At 43.0% G+C, this 22,392-nt stretch overlaps 2 protein-coding genes across 6 annotated transcripts in view; one reads left to right on the top strand and one right to left on the bottom strand.

The window, feature by feature from the left end:
- The window catches only part of LOC132858821 (NACHT, LRR and PYD domains-containing protein 12-like), a 301,006-nt gene that overhangs the window by 222,884 nt on the left and 55,730 nt on the right, over positions 1-22,392 (top strand). The gene's annotated exons all lie outside the window — the stretch shown is intronic.
- LOC132858904 (uncharacterized) overlaps positions 1-22,392 on the bottom strand; it is a 32,318-nt gene that overhangs the window by 1,333 nt on the left and 8,593 nt on the right. For all 5 annotated transcript variants that reach the window (XM_060889453.1, XM_060889454.1, XM_060889449.1 and 2 more), the window contains 3 exons: positions 21,208-21,376; positions 20,870-20,962; positions 17,405-17,558 (listed from right to left, as the gene is read on the bottom strand). In XM_060889453.1, coding sequence (XP_060745436.1) covers positions 17,508-17,558; positions 20,870-20,962; positions 21,208-21,376 — 313 coding nt within the window. In that variant the 3' untranslated portion in view covers positions 17,405-17,507. The remainder of the gene's footprint in view (positions 1-17,404; positions 17,559-20,869; positions 20,963-21,207; positions 21,377-22,392) is intronic.

Here is a 22,392-nt window from a genome sequence, read left to right as displayed (position 1 = left end):
TCGCGGCATATTTCTCCTCAAGATTAAGAGTCGCAACGAATCAACACGTCTTAAAGTGATATCTAAAGTGATTTTCGTGGGGCTCAAAGAAAAAAAAATCTTGACCCCCGCTAGGTCTGGTGCTCGTCTGAGGACAGGAATTTAGCACAAGACAATCCACTGCAACACGGACTAAACCCTGTGCATTGCAGATAAGATAGGATTGTATCTTACAATGTCAAGGCAAACCGTTATGTTGAAGCGATAATTTGTAGTGAAGCGATAATTTGACCTTTTATTAATTTTATTTTTTGGGTGAACTATTCCTTTAACTATGATTTTATCTATGTTTATCTGTGTTATTGATGTATTTTAAATATCTATTTATTACTGCTTATTATACATGTTCATTGACGTTTTAAAAATTTTTTTTTATAATATAATCCATCCATCCATCCATCCATCCATTTTCTACTGCTTATCCGGGGCCGGGTCGCGGGGGCAGCAGTCTGAGCAGGGACGCCCAGACTTCCCTCTCCCCAGACACTTCCTCCAGCTCTTTCGGGGGAATACTGAGGCATTCCCAGGCCAGCCGAGAGACATAGTCCCTCCAGCGTGTCCTAGGTCTTCCCCGGGGCCTCCTCGCAGTTGGACATGCCCGGAACACCTCCCCAGGGAGGCGTCCTGGAGGCATCCGAAACAGATGCCCGAGCCACCTCAGCTGGCTCCTCTCGATGTGGAGGAGCAGCAGCTCTACTTCTGAGCTCCTCCCGAGTGACCGAGCTCCGCACCCTATCTCTAAGGGAGCGCCCAGCCACCCTGTGGAGGAAACTCATTTCGGCGGCCTGTATCCAGGATCTTGTCCTTACGGTTATGACCCAAAGCTCATGACCATAGGTGAGGGTAGGAACGTAGATCGACTGGTAAATAGAGAGCTTCGCCTTGCGGCTCAGCTCCTTCTTCACCACAACGGACCGGTATATCGACCGCATCACTGCAGAAGATACACCGATCCACCTGTCAATCTCCCGCTCCATCCTTCCCTCACTCGTGAACAAGACCCCAAGATACTTAAACTCCTCCACTAGAGGCAGGAGCTCTCCACCAACCTGAAGGGAGCAAGCCACCCTTTGCCAGTTGAGAACCATGGCCTCGGACTTGGAGGTGCTGATTCTCATCTCCGCCGCTTCACACTCAGCTGCAAATCGTCCCAGTGCACGCTGAAGGTCCTGATTTGAGGAAGCCAACAGGACAACATCATCTGCAAATAGCAGAGACGAAATCCTGTGGTCCCCAAACCGGACTCCCTCCAGCCCCCGACTGTGCCTAGAAATCCTGTCCATATAGATAATGAACAGGACCGGTGACAAAGGGCAGCCCTGCCGGAGTCCAACATGCACTGGGAACAAGTCTGACTCAGTGTCGGCAATGCGAACCAAACTCCTGCTCCGGTCATATAGGGACCGGACAGCCCTTAGCAGAGGGCCCCGGACCCCATACTCCCAGAGCACCCCCCACAGGTCACCACGAGGGACACAGTCGAATGCCTTCTCCAGATCCACCAAGCACATGTGGACTGGTTGGGCAAACTCCCATGAACCCTCCAGCAACCTGGCGAGGGTATAGAGATGGTCCAGTGTTCCACAACCGGGACGAAACCCACATTGTTCCTCCTGAATCCGAGGTTCGACTATCGGCCGAATCCTCCTCTCCAGTACACTGGCATAGACTTTTCTGGGGAGGCTGAGGAGTGTGATTCCCCTGTAGTTGGAACACACCCTCCGGTCCCCCTTCTTAAACAGAGGGACCACCACCCCAGTCTGCCAGTCCAGAGGCACTGTCCCCAGCCGCCACGCGATGTTGCAGAGGCGTGTCAACCAAGACAGCCCCACAACATCCAGAGACTTGAGGTACTCAGGGCGGATTTCATCCACCTCTGGTGCCTTGCCACTGAGAAGCTTCTCAACTACCTCAGTGACCTCAGCTTGGGGGATCGACGAGTCCACAACTGAGCCCTCGGCCTCTGCTTCCTTAGTGGTAGACATGTCGGTGGGGTTGAGGAGAACCTCGAAGTACTCCTTCCACCGTCTGAGGATGTCCCCAGTCGAAGTCAGCAGATTCCCACTCCCACTGTAAACAGTGTGCGCAGGGCACTGCTTCCCCCTCCTGAGGCGCCGGACGGTTTGCCAGAATTTCTTCAAGACCTACTATTTACCTCAGCCTACTTATAGAAAATGCCTCTCTTGGCACTGTGCATGTAAAACACAGTTTTTTTGGACACTAACAAGTGAAAATAGTTAGGTTAGATACATTTGAGTAGGTCTGTTTTGTTAAAAATCGATAGTTGTAATGCTTCTGTGCAGAAAGAAACCCGTTAGCCATGAAGGTAAGTTTTCCGAGCAGATTAGACTAATTTCCACCTATTAGACAGTGACAGTTCAAGCCTAATCAGCTTATCGTGTTTTGTATTGCATCACTTATAGCTCTTAAACCTTTAAAATAGAGTTTAGGAAGATGTATGTAACTACAGTCATTAGCTTTGGTTAACTATTGAAGCCTTGTCTCTTGTCAAAAGGCTCAACGTGACCGCAGACTTTATTGAACACTGCTGGCAGCAGCAACGTCTGTCCGTAAAAGTGTGTCTTCCCTTCCTCACATCATGTGAGTTAGAAAAAAAAAAATTACACTAGAGGCCCTCATTGTGTATTTCCTTTAGATTTATGGACTTGTTTGATCACTAGAGGTTCTCCTTGTGCCTTTTTGTGATTCCTGCCACTTACCAGTTGTAATTATCCTCTTTCTGGATCTTCATTGTGTTAATATTCCTGATATTAGCCTTTTGTTCCTTTTTTCTTTTCTGTATTTTGGTGCTGCCTTTTGTTAAGCTTGCCCCCCCCCCTCCCTCCCCCCTTCTTCTTCTTCTTTTTTTTTTTTTTTTTTACAGTTTTTGTCTTTATTTTTAAGCTGATTTTTTTTATTGTTATTGTGAAGACCATTGTTTTATTTTTTTTAGGTCAATTTCTTTTGGCTGCCCATTTTTATGAATCTTCTACCCCTATTTTAGCACTGCCCTTATTTCACTCTGGCATATCTTGTGTTCTTTTGCCATTACCTTTTGAAACATTTTTCTGAGATACATTATTGACTTTTCATCAACTTATTTTTTCTTTTTTCGTACTTGGGACACATTAAAGAGACAGGAAAGTTTATTCCAGAATGTCCTGCGGAGCCAAGAGCTGAGCACTGTGTATTGACTGTGGCACTTGAGTACAATATCTATCATTCATTGGAATGTTGTGGGTGCCCCACGGAGCCCAAAAATAAAAATTAAGTACAAAAAGAAAAACCTGTTACTGCCAGTGGGCACTGGGAGTGCTGAACGCAGTCTTTTCCTTTGTGTTAGGGGCCAGAGAGACTTGCCAGTAGCCTTTAGTGAGGTACTGGGTGGAGATAAACCAGGTTTTTACGGTCTCCCCACCAGGCCATGCACTTGAATTAAGAGGTACTGTAGCTCTCAGAGACCGTTATCTTGTTGTGCTTCTGGAAGTCATTGCTTGGCTGATACTTCCTTTAACCTATGGCATTATGACACTAAGGCTGGACTCCATTAGTACGTGGACAGGGTTCAATCCTGAAGTGTCTTGCGAACTTCTTTCTGTATAGCCATGATGACAGACTTCAGGGAACCAGTATGGCTGCTGTCTCATCACTACTACTAAGAGACCTTGAATTTGTTGTGACCTGGTGCATGAGGCCAATTGTGGAGAACACATCTGTGAACTTGTCCACCAAATCTGTCAGATCCTGCTGCTGTGATGGAGTGAGATCATTTACATTTACAGCATTTGGCAGACGCCCTTATCCAGAGCGACGTACATAAGTGCTTAAATCTCTAATATTGAATACATTAATGCTGGCTCACTAAGTTACATACTTAAGATACCATGAGTTTAAAACATTTGTTCAAAGTTACAATGAAAAAGTGTCAAAGGTGTGGTTTTTTTTGGGGTTTTTTTTTTTTAAAATGCGAAAGATAAGGAAAGAAGTGCTAGTTGAAGTGTTTCCTGAATAAGTAGGTCTTCAACCGCCGCTTGAAAATATCCAGTGACTCAGCTGTCCGGACCTCTAGGGGAAGTTCATTCCACCACCTTGGTGCCAGTACAGAGAAGAGTCTTGTAGTATACTTGCCTCTTACCCTGAGAAATGGTGGAACCAGTCGAGCAGTGCTGGTAGATCGGAGGGTGCGGGGTGCAGTGCGAGGAGTGATGAGGGCTTTGAGGTAAGAGGGAGCTGGTCCATTTTTGGCTTTGTAGGCCAGCATCAGTGTTTTGAATCTGATGCGTGCAGCTACCGGAAGCCAGTGGAGGGATCGCAGCAGCGGGGTGGTATGCGAGAACTTTGGCAGGTTGAAAACAAGCCGGGCAGCTGCATTTTGGATCATTTGCAGAGGACGGATTGCGTTCATAGGTAGACCTGCCAGCAGTGCATTGCAGTAATCCAGCCTAGAAATGACAAGAGACTGAACAAGTACCTGAGCAGCCTGTGTGGACAGAAATGGCCGAATCCTTATAATGTTGTAGAGAAGAAACCGACATGAGCGAGTCACATTAGCAACATGAGAGGAAAAGGACAGTTGATTGTCCATGGTTACCCCAAGGTTGCGAGCTGTGGCTGAAGGGGAGATCAGATCGTTGTACAAGGATATAGCAAGATCATGACCTGGGGATGAATCACCTGGGATGAAGAGCAGCTCAGTTTTGCTAGGATTAAGCTTTAACTGATGAGCAGTCATCCACGATGAAATTTCTGCCAGACATGCAGAGATCCGGTCAGAAGCTGTGGCATCTGCGGGTGGGAAATAGAAGTTGTGTATCATCAGCATAGCAGTGGTAAGAGAACCCATGTGAGGAAATAACTTCACCAAGAGAGTGAGTATACAGGGAGAAAAGAAGAGGACCAAGTACTGAGCCTTGTGGGACGCCAGTGGAGAGTCTGCGTGGAGCAGATGTCACTCCCCTCCATGTTACCTGATATGAGCGTCCTTCCAGGTAGGAAGCGAACCATTCCCAAGCTGATCCGCAAATCCCAAGACTCCTGAGGGTGGCTAAGAGAGTCTTATGGTTGACCGTATCAAACGCTGCTGAAAGGTCAAGGAGGATAAGGACGGATGACAGTTTGGCTGATCTAGCAGCATGTAGTTTCTCAGAGACATCTAAAAGGGCTGTCTCTGTGGAATGAGCTGCTTTAAAGCCAGACTGGTTGGGGTCTTGGAGGTTGTTCTGTGAGAGATAGACAGACAGTTGATTAAAGACAATGCGTTCTAGAATTTTTGAAAGAAACGAGAGAAGTGATACCGGTCTGTAGTTACTGATGTCTGATGGATCCAGAGCAGGTTTCTTCAGGATGGGAATAACCCTTGCTCTCTTGAAAGTAGTTGGTACCTGACCAGATGCTATGGATCTATTGGCGATAGTGGTAATGAAGGGCAGAAGGTCTTGCGAGATGGTCTGGAGCATAGTGGAAGGGAGTGGATCCAATGGGCAGGTGGTAGGATTGCAAGACTGGATGAGTTTTAGAATCTCTTCTGCTGTTACAGTTGAGAAATGCGACAACAAAGGTGTAGGGGAGTCCATACTCTGAGATGTAAGTGCAGTCGGGGCTGAAGTGAAGGTCCGGCAGATTTCCTCAATCTTCTCCTGGTAGAAAGAAGCAAAGTCTTCTGCAGTCAGGGTGGATGAAGAAGGTGGAGCCGGGGGGTTAAGCAGAGAAGAGATGATGTTGTGGAATTTCCGAGGGTCATGTGAGAAAGCTTCAAGCTTTTCCTTGTAGAAGGAAGTCTTGGCAGAAGTCACATCTGAGGAGAACTTGGCCATGAGTGTTCGGTAAGAATCAAGATCTGCATCAAGTTGTGATTTCTTCTACTTTCTCTCTGATGATCTTAGCTCTCTTCGATTGTTGCACAGCACATCTGAAAGCCAAGGAGCAGAACAAGAAGTTTTCTTGGGTTTAGTGGACATAGGGCAGAGGAAGTCCATAGTTGAGGAAAGAGATGAGAGGAAAGTATCTGTGGCCGAGTCCAAGGGCAGTGAGGAAAAAGACTCAGGATCAGGAAGGGAAGAAAGAGTGCCAGAAGCTACAGAAGAAGGGGAGACAGATTAAAGGTTGCGGCGGGTACGAGCGAGGGGGTGAGAGGTAGTTTTAGGTAGGGTAGGGAGAGTGATGGTGAAGGATACCAGGTGATGATCAGAGACATGTAGTGGGGTAGCAGTCACGTCTGTAGCTGGAGAAGGACGGGTGAAAACCAGGTCCAGCACATTGCCTCCTTTGTGTGTGGGGATGTAGCTGTTGAGTGTGAGTGTGAATGAGTCGAGAAGAGACAGGAGGGAAGAAGAATGTAGCTTGTCAGAGGGGAGGTTGAAGTCACCAAGCACTGTCAGGGGGGAGCTATCAGAAGGGAAAGCAGGGAAAGCAGTGTGTCCATTTCTTCCAGGAAGTCACCTAGGGGACCAGGAGGGCGGTAAACAACAATGATAACAAGGTTAATTGGAGAGGTAACTGAAATGGCATGGAATTCAAAAGAGGAGATGGTTAAATGAGACAAGAGGAGAGGTGTAAAGCACCATTTCTTTGACAGCAATAAACCTGTACCACCACCCCTGCCTGTTTCTCGTGGTGAGTGAGAGAAAGCATAGGCAGAGGATAAAGCAGCTGGTGTAGCAGTGTTCTGTGGGGATATCCAGGTCTCTGTTAGCGCAAGAAAATCAAAGGAGTAATGGGAAGTTAAAGCAGAGATAAAATCAGCTTTTTTCACAGCAGACTGGCAATTCCAGAGCCCACCTACCACCACTCTTTGAGACTTACACAACAGAGGAGGGTAGATGAGGTTACTGGGATTGTGACCTCTGCTCTGTGGACGAGAGCGTCTGCGAGTGTAGGAATTGAGTACAGAGATGGGTTTAAGGAACATATTTGCAGTCAAACAAGAGTGAGAATTAAGGTATGGTAAAATATAGCAAAATAGTATTAGACACTAAGTTTACAATGAGAGAGAGAGTGAGAGAGAGAGAGAGAGAGAGAGATACTTACAAACCTTCAATTTAAATAGGTAAGCCCTGCCCCCAATTCACACCTTAAGGTAGACTGAAACTACTCCTGATTAATCAGCTGAGAGAACAACAAGGACCAACACTATAAAAATCAACAATGGTATAGAATATAACAATTCAAATCACACTACTCTAGAACAAAGTGAGTTAAGCAGATAGTATACAAAAGTCAGGAACCTACTTTACCAGAAGACAATGTATTCAAATGAAGAGAGTTAAAGCACACCATGAGGCATGATCAGTTGGATCTGCTGGGGTGAATCAGACACCACTGGCATAGACTCACTTAATTTTTTAATAAATTGACAAGGTATATTTGGGTGTCTGCATGCTTACCCAGCTGTTGCAGGTGGTAGTTGACAGGTCCCATTCTCTTGAGGACTGTGTACAGACCCTGTCAATAAGCCAGGAATTTAAGGTGACATTGGGGACTAGCTGGTCTGTAGGTACCTTCTTGTTCATGATGGGCAGCTTCCATGTGCGCTCTTACAATAGACTTGGTTACTTGGTCAACTTGTACTATTGTCAATTGTACTCCAAGAGATTGCAGTGGGGGGAAGGCTTCTTGTACCATGCTTCATGACCCATTTGATGAGGCCGTCAGTCTGGGGGTGGTAGACTGACATCCTCAGTTATCTTCCCTGCAACAGATTGATTGGTCTGAATGTCTCTTAGTATTCTTATTTGGCCAAACATCAGCAGCAGCTCACAAGCTTTGTTAAGAGAAGTGACTTTCTATAGTAGGACCACCGGCTTTTTGGGAGCTATGTTCTAACTTTGTCTTTAAGTTTTTTTCACTGGCTCTGTGAAAGAGAAATATAGACAGGAATGAACTTCTTACTTGACGAACTTACCAACAGCATACTAACATACCAACAGCACAGCAAGACACAAAAAAGCAAACTAACACACATCAACACCAAGGAAACACATACCAGCAGCACACTAACAGACACCAACACCATGGCAACACACCACAACATCAACACCCCAGCAAACCACACATCAACAATACAACACCACAGCAACGACCTCACCAATAGAATATATCTAACTAACACACACTGAAACTAACACACAAAAATACTACAAAAACACTACAATAGTATGCACATCAGTGCTGTGAATTGCTGTGAAGTGCTGGCCAATCCAAAACCTCAGTGCAATCAGATTGAATCAAATTCACTACATTCCAAAAACAAAACTGCATTGGTGCATCCGAACACAAGTTAAAGTATAAATTTCACTGAATGAAATGTGAATTAACACAAGCTGTAGAAATGATAGCTTTGGTTGGCCAGAGCCACTCAATATTCAGCTGACTTGGTGTTTTATTGCATTTTATTATTTTCTCCTGCACTGATTTATTCAGCTGATCACAGAGCTTCTACTGCCTGACATCCAAAACGATTCATACTGATTCAGTGGAGTTTGCAATACAAACAATAGCATGTAGTACAAAAAAATAGCCAGTTTTACAGCATAACACTAGCTCTACAGTAGTCCAAAATGTACCTAAACATTTTACTGTTTCTGTTTTGTTTTTTTTATTTTAAAAATAATTTTTTTTCTGTCTTGCACGTTAACAAAACAGTACACTGTAACAGAAACTTGGCAGCTTTCCAGCAGATTTGTTCAGTTCAGCTTACACACACACACACATGCACGCACGCACACACACGCACACAGACACACACCCACACGCACGACTCATTCGAACTTGGTGAAATAAATATAGAGCGAGAGCGATAAAGGAAACAGCATGTTAAATAACCATTCACTAATAGGAAGCAGGTGTTCATTTCCTCATCCCCACAGCTTCCCATGTAGACTCCCACTAAACCGCTCCACATCTGACACAGTAATATCATATTGCTCTACAGCAGAATCAAATACAGATTAAGTTTGTACTGGTTGTTTTTCATCATTATGGTTCTCACACAAACAGCCAAAGTTGACAGCCAAGTTAAAGTTCACATGAAAACCAGAACAGAACAAACCAATGTTATAAAATACAGGAGATTGATAAACTGACTTAAAAGTTTAGTTTAGTTTAGTTAAGTGTTACTCTTTTGGAGTGAAAATAAGTCCCTGAAAGCATCACTGATATCTGCTGGACATACTGATGCATCACCGCAGTACAGTCAGGCTGGTCCTCTCACTCATGTTTACTCCAAGATTTTGCTCTTTCGCTGATCCTGTCATATGCTTCTGTGTGGCTATATTGTATTCCAGTAGGTAAGAGTGGATCAATTTATGCTGTGAGACAGACAATCAAATGCCAGACTAATTTTACAGGGATGTCACAGGCACTACATGCTTGTTAAATAAATCGGTTAATGTTAAGAAGCTATTTTGTCTTCAACACAGTGGAAGTGTGAACAGTAGAAGAGCAGATCATTTTTAAGCCAATAAGATTTAGTCGCTATGAAGTACTGTACACAGCAAGAAATCTTTAGCAAATGATTTGAATAATGAAAAAACAAAACCTAACTAAAATTTCTCTAACTAAAAAATTAAGAATTTCTCAAATTTAAGACCATTAAAAATTTTGAGGCTAATTTTCATCTGAGTCTCAAATTTAGCTTCTTTCTAGAAATAAAAATTAGAAATAAGAAAATAAGTGTCTACCGAAAGAATAAAAATCTAATAAAGCCTTGAAAGTTTAATTAATCTCAACAATCTCCAGACCCCAGGTCTTCATTACAGCCGGCACAGTGATGCACATGTGAAAGAGCGTCACACATTCAGTATGTAGAGTTTGAGATGTGGAGATTACTGAGAGGACCGAGGCACTGAGGTGTTGTAGAGATCGTCAGCAGTCGAAAGCTCACAGCTGGAATAATGAGTTCTGAATTGTGGCGATTTTTCAGTAAAACCTTTCTAGAAACCAGACATTTGTGATAAGGACATGCCGTTGCAGGGGACTACTAAAGTGGCACTCGATCGGCTCTTTGGCGGAACGCTTATTAATGTTCCATTAGGAATAAAATCTATTAAAAAGAGAGGAAAATGGCATCTGAAGTGATTACAAGCATCATAAATAGTGTTCACTGCAATACGTACCGAGGCCTCAAATGTGAATTCAAGTGTTGGATGAGACCTTGAAGGTTGTGATTAGGATTATTTAGGAGGATTGTGTGTGTGTGTGTGCGTGTGCGTGTGCGTGTGTGTGTGTGTGTGTGCGCGTGTGTGTACACTAAAATGTTTACTGTGTTCTGGGAAGGAATAAGGTGGCTCATTAGCACTGCCATTTCACTCCGGCGTAATTTCTATCAAAGAAAAAGGCTACATAACAGCCAGCTTCTGCCAAACCCACATAGCCTCTGGGACAGAGGAGGTGCAGACATGCTACATCCAAGCAAAACATGGCACTCCTGGTCCAACTTCTGGTGTCAGCTCTGCTTCTGTACAGACCTCTCCTATTAGATGGATCCTCCACACTCACACTATCTATCCACAGGGCCTCCAAGTACCCCATAGTGCTCAGCTTTCCCTGGAGACAAAGACTAATTGAGGTTATATATTGCCCACCCCAAAGAATTAATCTGTGAAGGAATATAGTGAGGAAACTCCCACGCTGGGGTGCTTCCACCTATCCAACTCTCCCACTTTGGTAGGGTTTTAGTGGAAATAAAAGACCTTGTATACGTTACAGAGGGTTGAATAAAATAAGCATCAAATATCACAATCTACTGTTTCTAGTCCTTTAGACAATAGAACAGCTGCACAAACAAATAAAATCTCCTCCAAGTTTGACCTAATTTGACCTAAAAAAGCATTTGTTACCCCATGTCTAGAAAACGGCACCGCCTATGGCCACTACGAGTACTGCATCATGGAGTATGGGGTTTTATTTTGCTCCAACAGTCTTCTGATGTCTTATGTTGGGAAAATTCCTCATAGCCTACATTGGACATATTGAAGCCTGTCCTAAAAAAGTTTCTGTGTGAAAGAGAAATTAGATTTTTTTAACATTATGGCAAGATTGACTGTAGGGCAATAATTTTAAACTCAAATAACTGCCCTGGATAAACACACCACATTAGTACATGTAAATGTACAGATCACCCACAGATTTACTCCACCCTCCTGAAAAGATTTTTAAAAATATGTGCATATGTAACCTTGGAGAGTGTGTGAATCCACCTTCATTAAAGGGGTAAATGCCTTCATCAACAACACAACCTAGTTCAGTCAGGACCACTTTGTCAAATGAGAATTTATTAGATGATATGCATACAGTTAGTGTTGACAGTATGGTTGACAGAATTTATAGGTTGGAGGAGGGAGTTTAAATCGCAGCAGCAGCGATGCGCTAGAAAGTGAATGGGAATTTAAATGTTCGGATAATATGGATGTCATAACCGGATTGGTGCGCGTCACGGCTGATGCACGCTTGACGACGTGGCCAGCCTGAACTAACGCGATGCTTGATTTCAGTCAGGACCTCTTTGTCAAATGAGAATTTATTAGAAGATATACATACAGTTAGTTTTGGCCGTATGGTTCTGTTCTGGGCAAAAATCTACACGCCCGTCCGTGCGCATGCACGGACAGAGCGGGGAGAGCAGCAACTAAAAAATAGAATAGACCCCAAAACAAACCATGTGCCAAAAGGAAAAAAAACCCAACATAACTGTTGCAGTATGAAAGCTAGTACATCCGGAGCTAATCAAAGATCAGGGGAAGCGTCATCCTGGGCTGAGCAAATGTCGGTATATTTGCAACAAGCATGTTGCTGTAGTCAGTTAAAGCCAAGTGTAAATCGTAAAGGGGGAAGCATAATACACCCCTGCAGCAGCGATATAACAAGCATGTTTTATATCCACTAAATTATAGTAATAACAGGTCGGGGAAGCATGCGTCCTGTAGAAACTCTGGTTTCTCATGAAGCTTGATATTCGACATCCAGAGGAAAGAAAACGATGTTGCAGTATGAAAGCTAGTACATCCGGAGCTAATCAATGATCAGGGGAAGCGTCACCCTGGGCTGAGCAAATGGCGGCATATTTGCAACAAGCATGTTGCTGTAGTCTGTTGAAGCCGAGTGTGAATCGTAAAGGGGGAAGCATAATACACCCCTGCAGCAGCAATAGCAACAAGCATGTTGTATATCCACTAAACTCTAGTGATAACATGTAGGGGAAGCATGCGCCCTGTAGAAGACTCTGGTTGCTCGTGAAGCTTGATCTTCCATGCATCGAGGAATGACAGATCATGATAAAATAGAATTGTTGAAGTTAAAGTGCAGTGTGTGGCATACCATATTGTGGAAGTATGCTGTAGGGTGTATTCGTTTTGACTGTTAATTAGTCTGATAGCCTGAGTGAAAGCTCCCTCAGTCGGCTAGTGCGGGATCGAATGCTATGGAGACGTCTTCCTGAGGGAAGCAGAGAGAGCAGTCTGTGGGACGGGTGGCTGGAGTCATTGATGATCCTCCAGGCTTTCCTTATACATCGCCTGGTGTAGATGTCCTGGAGGGAGGAAAGCTCACCTCCAAAGATGTGGCTAGCAGTTCACACAACCCTTTTCAGAGCTTTACGGTTTCCAGTGTGCTGTTTCCAAAACAGGCAGTGGTGCAGCTCGTCAGGGTGCTCTCTATAGTGCAGGTGTAAAATGTTCTGAGGATGCTGGGGCTCATTCCAAACTTCCTCAGCCGTCTCAGGAAGAAGAGGCGTTGATGTGCCTTCTTTAGCACTGCGTCACTGTGTAGGTCCAGGTGAGATCCTTACTGATGTTAACACCAAGAAATTTAAAGCTACTTACCCGCTCCACAGGTGTCTTGGTGATGGGTCGATGGTGATGGGTTTGTGTTCTCTGCTCTGTCTCCTGAAATCCGCCACGTGCCACCACGTAAGCATGTTGTATATCCACTAATTATAGTGAGAACAGGTAGGGGAAGTGTGCGCCCTGTAGAAACTCTGGTTTCTCATGAAGCTTGATATTCGACATACAGAGGAAAGAAAAACGGTGTTGCAGTATGAAGCTAGTACATCCGGGGCTAATCAACAATCAGGGGAAGTATCACCCTGGGCTGAGCAAATGTCGGCATATTTGCAACGAACATGTTTAACTGAAGTCAGTTAAAGCTAAGTGTGAAGCGTAAAGGGGGAAGCATAATATACCCCTGCAATACAGCAATACAACGAACATGTAGTATATTGGTCACTAACAGGTGGACCGCGGTCCGGGTCTGGACCCAGAAGTTGTCCAATACGGACCCAGACCTACAGCCAAAACAAAAGGTTATGAGTTAAAACTTAATGGGGCGTTTCTATTTTAACCGGAGCAGCTTTTGCAATCTTTACAGTAGTGGTAGTGGAAACGCACAGACCAATTGCATGCGAGTTAAGCCATCCCACGTGATACCACTCAGCCAATCAAGTCTGTGCATTCCTGAAGTAAACACTGCGACTCAACAGTGCAAGACAGATGAGAATTAAAGTTACACATGAAAGAAAGATAGCGATACATGTAGAAAACAAAGGGAGAGAAACAGACGAGTGAGACAGAGAAAGGGAGAGAAACAGACAAGTGAGACGAGAAAGAAAGAGAAAAAGACGAGTGAGAAGGAGAAAGGGAGAGAAACAGATGAGTGAGACGGAGAAAGGGATAATAATGAACAAATGGCGCTCTCCAAAAAAAGAAAAGTGGACAGACTGATTTCTGTTCACACTTCACACTGGGAGCACTAAACCAGTGTGTCTCATGTGTTCAGAAATCGTGGCACTAAAAGTGTTAAACAAGTAATTGTGTGCACATCCCACCTTCTGGCAAGGTCGAAACGTTGCTTGCTGTTTAATAATTCAATAAATATGGGAGGTATAAACAGTGTTGCGGACATTACTTTTTTTTACATTTTGTTCACTTATTAAAAGTGGCAGTGTGAAACGCCAATTTTGAGACAAAACAAAGGTTTTGAACAAACATCCACTCAAATTAGTGATGGGCAGTTCGTGAACGAATCGTTCTTTTGAACCGGTTCTTTTTAGTGAACTGGATGAACCAGTTCACCAAATCGGTCTGATTTGTTCCAAACAGTTCGCGTTTTGAGTCAGCAATGATCCACAAGTTACTAAAGTTACTCACTTTCGGTCATGCCTGACAGCCCCTCCGACTCTAAATACATTAATATCCCGGAGTATATGTAACTCCTGTACACTGAACTGAGACATGTTGTGCTGAGAGAACTGTGAGCTCGAGCTGTTGATACTGACCATGCGTGAATCACTGAACCGATATAGCGAATCATAAGTACACTGAACTGAGAACTGTTTCTTTCGGATGCGTCCGAGAACAGATGAGCTGTTGATACTGTGCATGCTTGAATCACTGAACTAATACAGCAAATCATCAGTACACTGAACTGAGAACTGTTCGCTTCGGACGTGTCCGACATACCGAGAACCGATGAGATGCTGTTACTGCGCATGCGTAAATCAATGAACTGATACAGCAACAAATGGAAATGGTTATGATTTAATGTCTTATCAACGTATGAGTGTTTAACTCAGTTGCATTAGTTTTTGAAACAACTGATGGAGCGAAAGAAACATTTCAAAATGATGCTTTTTTTTGTAAGTTTTTGTAAGTTGATGAAGATTAGTTTATTAACGTTATATCTTTAAGACACGTAAAACATCCACGTTTGCACATCAGTGCCTGTACTGGGTGTTTTAGTTGCAAAAGTTAAATGTAAGAAACGTATTGAACTAAAGTTATGATTACAAAGAACTTCTCAAATGTGTTAAATTGATTGTATTAATATCTGCCGGCAGCGGCGGGATGAAGGAATTTACGTCAATACGTCATTGTGAATTACGTCATTACGTCAGGACGTAAAAGAACTGGTGAACTGGATTACTGAACTGGTTCATTAAAACGAACTGTCCGAAAAAAACGGTTCGCGGAAAAGAACCGAACTTCCCATCACCAACTCAAATCTGAAGACAGTGTAACTGAGACAGCTTTCCAAGGTCTGAGGAAAGTAGCCCTATACATCCTGACCATGTTTGGCTCTACATACAACTGCGAGGCAGCTACAATGAACATAATCAAATCTAAATATGGTTCCAGGCTCACTAATGAGCACCTCCACATGTGTATGAGAACAGCCCTGACTCCATTCAAGCCCAGGTTTAACATCCTGCCAAGCCAAGCTAGAGCTCAGTTCTCTCGCTGAGATATAAAATGGAAAGTTAAGCACTTTATTTAAACATACACAATTTTCACATTGTATTTATTTTCTTTTATTTTGAAATGTAGCCTTACTTTTATTTATTTAATGAGAGAACTTTATACATATCTACAATCATACATATGTGCAGTTTTATGTTACGTGACAATAAATATTGTCAAAAGGTTTTTGAATTGTACTGAATATATTTGATTTGACAGTCAGGTATTGATTGCTTGCAGATGTTGATACAACTACTAGGCTACTTAAATATATATCACACTAACTAGTTAGACATTATGATCTTCCGGACCTTTGCGTCAAGAAATTTTCTCTTACTGGACCTCTTTAAATTTTAGTTGAATACCTCTGATGTAGTATATACACAAAATCCATGACTTTTGCGCATCTAAAATGTCCTGGATCCCTGGGGTGCATATCTTTATATATGTGCGTGTGTGTGTATGTATGTTAGTGTGTAGGCCTGGAGAGTCGCTGCTCCCGGCGTCAAATCTCGGTGCCTCAGTCTGCAAGATTGTCATAGCGATACACAGCAAGTTGCCATGGAGACAGCCTTGATCAGGTCCCAGACAGAGTCAACAATCAGCAGGTGTCTGTGGAAGTGGGGGGGGAACGCAAGAGCGTCTCGCTGCAGTGCTCTTCCAGGGGAGTCGTTGTTCCAACCTGCGGCCTTGGCTGAGGCCAGTGCTGGTTGAGGGCAGCCGAAAGCAGATAAGATTAGGATTGTTTGGTCTTGGGGCGAGTAGTCACATTCCAATTTACACGAATACTTTCTTAGTCTATTCTGGTCTCCAAATCAATCCATTTTCCTTTCCAAAGCAGTGAGCTTCACCGTGATGTTATCCATATTGCGGTTTATAGTCCCAGCCTCAGTGCTGACCGCTCTGCCCACTGCATCAATCATGACGGGCAGTCTTGGGAGGTTTTGGACAACTGTCACCGTTTTCTGATTTCCTCGATAAACCAGGGCAATGCCTAATCCAATCAGCAGAACTCCTGTTATCATGGTTCCGAATAGGTAGATATCTTCAACGTCCTCCACGGAAAGAGGCACCAGACACAACACCCGCCACCTCTCCCACACGTCCATCGTATAGCCGGCTGCGAACGTTCCGGCAGGATAGTCAGGTTCCCCCGAACCCAAGCTTCTCGTCAAGAAGATGGCGTCAATTGCGTTGAGAGACCAGTTTATCAAATCCATGATATATTTTAGTTTGGAGAGCAGTGTGGAGAGAGTCTCTCAAAATATAAGACAATAGACGAGACGAGAGGAGCAAAGCAGGGAAAGTATGGGGGAGGGAGAGGGAAAGAAAATGCGACCGCCTTCGTTGAGAGCCAAAAGAGAATGAGACATAAGTGTTGGGTTCTAGTAAGAACCAGAACACTGTCATTCTATGACTTTGCATACCCAGGTGTTAAACACTGACCCTGGAGGTTTCTCCAGTGTTAATAAGATCACAGGATGGTCCTATGCAATAATTCTGTGAAAAAAACAGATTTAATGTAGTAAGATTATCAGGGAGAAGCTTAAATTTTGACTTTTAAAACACGGTGTATTATAGCAGTCATGAGAAGACAAACTTACTTTAGTAACTCATCATAGATTAGAGTCCATTCATCTCGTTCTGCATCTCCAGGGTATTGGGAGCCTTGCGCGCTCTATCTCTCTCCTAAAAACAGTCATTGTGCTGTTCATATCGGCATATTTCTCCTCAAGAAGATACGCAACGAATCAACACGTCTTCTGAGGTAAATGTCTTCAAAACACTGGGCTCAAAGAAAAAAGATCTTGACCCCCGCTAGTTCTGGTGCTCGTCTGAGGACAGGAATTTAGCGCAAGAGAATCCACTGCAACGCAGACCAAACCCTGTGCATTGCAGATAAGGTTCGGCGTTTTTTTAATTTCCTGAAAAATAACGGTTTTGGAGATACGAGGATTCCGCCTGACAGCGACGATATACTGATTGCTATATTGTAACACTGTAGTGATTTTTGCAATAGCAGTAGCAGTAAAACATTTATGAGAGGAAAAGCTTACTATAAGTGACTCATCACACTCTTCACGGGTCCTCAAACCATTTCTAACAAAACTGCTTAACACCAGTATTGTCTTACTTACCTGCTTTATGGCACCACACATCATGGCTGAATCAGAGAGCTTCTCCTCCAGCTGCTACACTGTGCCTTCCAGTTTGTGCACCTGGTACATCAGGTCCAACTTCTCATTCTCCAGCTGCCTGGTTGTATTTCTCCACAGCTTTTGCCAGAGAGACCTGGAAGTTCAACAAATGAAGTTTTTGGCTTTATTTTCTTCAACGCACACAAATGGATTCGAATTAACACTCATCAGAACAGCCTGGAATGTTTTGTATGGTGGCCAAGAAGTGCAAAACAAAATAAAAATATCTGGAAACAAAATAACAAACCAGAAACCACATATCGATGCTATTCGATACAATCTATCGATACAACTGTCACTCAAGATATACAGGAAGTACAGCAGGCTGCAGTAGAAAGTCGAAATGTATAAAAATGTATTGTCCTTACTGTGGATTATACTGTAGTATGTCAAATTTCTGCAGTCCATGTGGAATAAATCTGGAGATTTCTGAAGGAACAGTTAAACTAGTTGCACTTATATTGTACAAGCATCCGCGATCTCCTTCACCACAGCTAAAGAAATACAAAAAAAGATTGTATACAAATAATAACTAACAAAAACGATTCACACAATATAAAGGCTAAACTATTTTATAACCCTTCTCATTTTAATAATGGGGAAAATAAAGTTAAAAATCCAGAAAAAAAGATAAATTCATGTTACTGTAGAATCATGATATTTCTCTTCAAAGTCACCATATCTGGCAATAAAGTTGTGCCAGGAGAAAAAATTACATCCATTATAAAATGGACATTTCAAAATGTTAATCAAACCATCTCAGATCATTTCATAGTCACCTACTCAATGCTCACTGTAAAGATCATTCAATTTTACTATGGAATTATATTGTTAAATATGCTCACAATAAAAACTGATTAATGTGTAGTAACTGGGATGCTATAGACAAGGTTGTCCAGTAGGGAGTGGTATTCGGGTTTCAGTCTCTTGTTGCCGAGCAAGTGTGGATGTGCTGGTGTTCTGCTCGCTATACATAAATAAAGGTTCATGTTAATTTATCTAAATAGAAGGCATGGGAAAAACTTGTACCACATGCCAAGAAAATAGAAATTCTCCCCCCTGCGCACCTTTACACCCATGGGAGGTGCCAAATCTGCCATGGAAAAGAATCCACATTGATTATGCTGGTCCGTGGTTAGGGAGAATGTTTTTAATCTTGGTGGATGCCTACTCTAAATGGCTAGATGTGTACCTGTTAAATAAGTGTAGTATCGGACAATGGCAGTAGTTTCACAAGTGCAGAGTTCCAAGAGTTTATGACCCAAAATGGCGTCAAACACATCACCACAGCACCGTATCATTCAGATTCTAATGGACTATCTGAATGGGCAGTGCAAATGTTTAAAGGTCTAATGAAGAAGAGCACAGGAGATTCTATTGAGATAAAACTGGCTAGAGCATTGTTCAGTTACAGGATCACACCGCAGTCAACTACTGGGAAATCTCCTGCGGAGCTGTTGTGTGGAAGAAAACTATGGTCTACCTTGGATCTCATCCATCCTGATTTTAAAAATCAAGTATAGGAAAAACAGATGAGGCAAAAGTTTTACCATGATCGACATGCTAAAAAGAGACAGGTGACTGAAGATGACCCAGTGTACACTAAGAACTTTGATTCAGGGCCTATCTGGATTCCTGGGACAGTGCAGAAACAGACGGGACCGGTGTCTTGTACTGTGGAACTTGGAAATGGCCAAATTGTGCGCCGGCACATACAGTAGATCAAGTGAGGAACTGTGTGGGGTCTTCAGAGGAAACTCTGGAGTTGGATAAAACAACCAGGAAAGAAGGAGACAAAGTAACATCAATTCAGTTGTCACAGTCTCTAAAGACACTAATACGGAGCAGACAGAGGAAGCGACCAAAGAGGTGTTAAGGTCAGAAACTCCTTTGGTAAAAGACAATGTAGAGCTAAGGAGATCAACGAGACAGAAGAAGACTCCAAGTTACTTACAGGATAATGAGTAGTTAGAAGTGAGTTTCCCAGCCACAGGGCAAAAATGTGTCCTGGAACTCACTGGGATGGAGGTAGTCTACCTGAAGTCCCTAGTTATTGTTGTAAAGGCACAGATGTTATAGTTTTTTGTTGTTTTCCTGCGTATGTTTCATATGTGTAAAAATTGCAATAGTCATGGCAACATGTGATATATAGGTTGATATCATAAGCAGTAAATTCCCAATGAAAATGTTTGTTACTACAGCAAGTAAAAATAAATAAATAAAAACTAAAAAAAAATGTTCTGATGAGTAATGTAGATAACTATGTGAAGCTAGTGTTATCTGGGGGACGGGGATGTAGTAACTGGGATGCTATAGACAAGGTTGTCCAGTAGGGAGTGGTATTCGGGTTTCAGTCTGTTGTCGCCGAGCAAGTGTGGATGTGCTGGTGTTCCGCTCGCTATACATAAATAAAGGTTCATGTTAATTTATCTAAATGTGTCTATGTTTGTATATACATATATCTGCACCTAAGGATATTACATAATGTTACTCCAGTAAAATGTCTCCCAGCTTAGAGATGTTGGATCTCACTTGGCATCAACTCAGAATATACTTGTTCAGCATGCTTTGTTCTGCCTGACGAGTCCAGTATTATATGCACTGCATCATTTGAACCTTTATTTTTGTTTTCTTATTGTAGGTCTGCAATAATTGCAGGATTATTGTTAGTCGATCTACAAATAAGCCACAGGACATGTCTCGATAAACCATCAATGCTTGATATAATGAAACAAAATGGCTTTAGTGTATCCACATGCCACAGATAGTTTGATCCCATGAAGTTATAATGTTGAACAAATCTACGACGTGTCTCTGAACTGTTCCTTATGGATTAAGTTCTTGCAGCAAAACAGCATAATGTCATCAGGTTTAACACAACTTGTTTCTGCTGAAGTTCTAACCACATTGTCTGGTAACCGAACAATTCTCCTGGTCCGCGCAGCTCTGCTCTTATAGCATTCCTTACATCATTTAATCTGGGATAGTTTTGTCTCTGAAACATACCTGTATTCTCAGGTGTGTTTTTAGAGATCACAAACTAATCTTTATGCCATGAGATGATATCAGTATATTAAAAATCACAGCAAATGAATGTTCTTCCTTTTCTTGCTTGACAATGGAATTGTTATTTTCTTAGATTTAACATGAACGCAGAACTCCACACATGCACTTGAAATAAAGTTATACACAATTTCCTACTGCCTATATAGTTTAAGTGACAGATGTATCCTCCAATCAGCAGTAATTCTTCCATTCGCAAAGTATTCCTACCTTTTCCGGATTGTCTGAAATGTTGTTGTGTTTTCTGAATTGTTATTTTGTTTTTCACTTCTTGGCCACCTTGTAGTCCGCCACTTGTGGACTAAAGACACACACACGCTTCTATAATGTGTGAAATAATACCGCATGAGATTTCTCTTGGTCAGATAGAGTTTCCTTTATCTGATCACACTGAGACTGCATGATACTGTAAGCCTCCCGCTCTTGCTCACACTCCTAAAACACAACATCGACATGTTTATATCGACAATAAACCTCATATGCTGTGATCTATTTAAGTCTGAAATATTTTTTTAAATGATCACACTAGAATTTTATCATTAAGCAGGGGTGCCAATAAATACGGGTTTCCTGTTTTTTTGCATTTTTGTTACAACGTGTGAGATCGTCATTTCATAATGTTACTTCTAATAAAAAGGAATGCAATGCAAGGATTTTAACGCAAGGATTTTCTAACTTACTCTCAGTGCCGCATTACATGTTCTCTTTGTCTCAGAGAGCTCTTTCTTTAAGTTATTCACCAAGTCTTGCAGTCTGTCCACAGTGAAATGCAGGGTACTGTTCTCATTCTCCAGCTTAGTATTGGTCTTCATCACCTCACTGTACTTCGTCTCAGCTTCACACAGAGACCTGGAGGTTTAACAAAGTTATTTACTACTACACACAATCACACAGACACACACACTTCACAATAACAGCTGTGGTTGTGAGCGAAGAAAAGCAAACCCTAATTGATTCTTTTTCCTGCTCTAAAGTTGCAATGGAACACTCCTAAAACACATCCAGAGAGCAAAAGAGGTTCACATCTTTTCTACTTAAAGTTCACATCTACAGTATCATAAACAGGAAAAAGAGTATCATGAATGTGTCTTTTGTCCAAGTACTTAGTGTACTCTTGAAGTATTAAAGAGGTATTAGATCAGATTTACATCTTTCATTTCCTAGATGGGTTACAAAAAAAATTGTGGCAAACCAGACGATTTGGAGGTGTTGTAAAAAATCTGTGAACCCAGGAATGCCCCAAAAGTGAAGTGATATGCCTTAAAAGGATTATAATTGGCCCCTCCTCGAACCGCCACCTTATTGTGGTGGAGGGGTTTGCATGCCTGAATGATCCTAGGAGCTATGTTGTCTGGGCTTTTTGCCCCTAGTAGGGTCTCCCAAGGCAAACAGTTCCTGGGTGATGGGCCAGACAAAGAGCGGTTCAAATACGCCTTATGAAAAATTCAATATCAAGGTCCGTGATGTCGCCCGGTATGGCGCAACCAGGGCTCCACCCTGGAGCCAGGCCCGGGGTTGGGGCTTGCATGCGAGCGCCTGGTGGCCGGGTCTTACCCCATGGGGCCCGGTTGGGCTCAGCCCGAAGGAGCGACGTGGGGCCGATCTCTTGTGGGCCCACCACCTGCAGGAGGAACTGTAAGGGGCTGGTGCAATGTGGATTGGGTGGCAGTTGAAGGCGGGGGCCTCGGCGACCCAATCCCCGAACATGGAATCTGGCTCTAGGGAATGTCACCTCGCTGGTGGGGAAGGAGCCTGAGCTGGTGCGGGAAGTTGAGAGATACTGAATAGAGATAGTTGGGCTTGCCTCCACGCACAGCTTGGGCTCTGGAACCCAACTCCTTGAGAGAGGCTGGACTCTCTACTAC

The sequence above is a fragment of the Tachysurus vachellii genome, chromosome 16, assembly GCF_030014155.1.
Source record: "Tachysurus vachellii isolate PV-2020 chromosome 16, HZAU_Pvac_v1, whole genome shotgun sequence".
NCBI lineage: Eukaryota > Metazoa > Chordata > Actinopteri > Siluriformes > Bagridae > Tachysurus > Tachysurus vachellii.
Note: the sequence above shows the minus strand (reverse complement) of the source record. Positions and strands in the feature narration are given on the sequence as shown.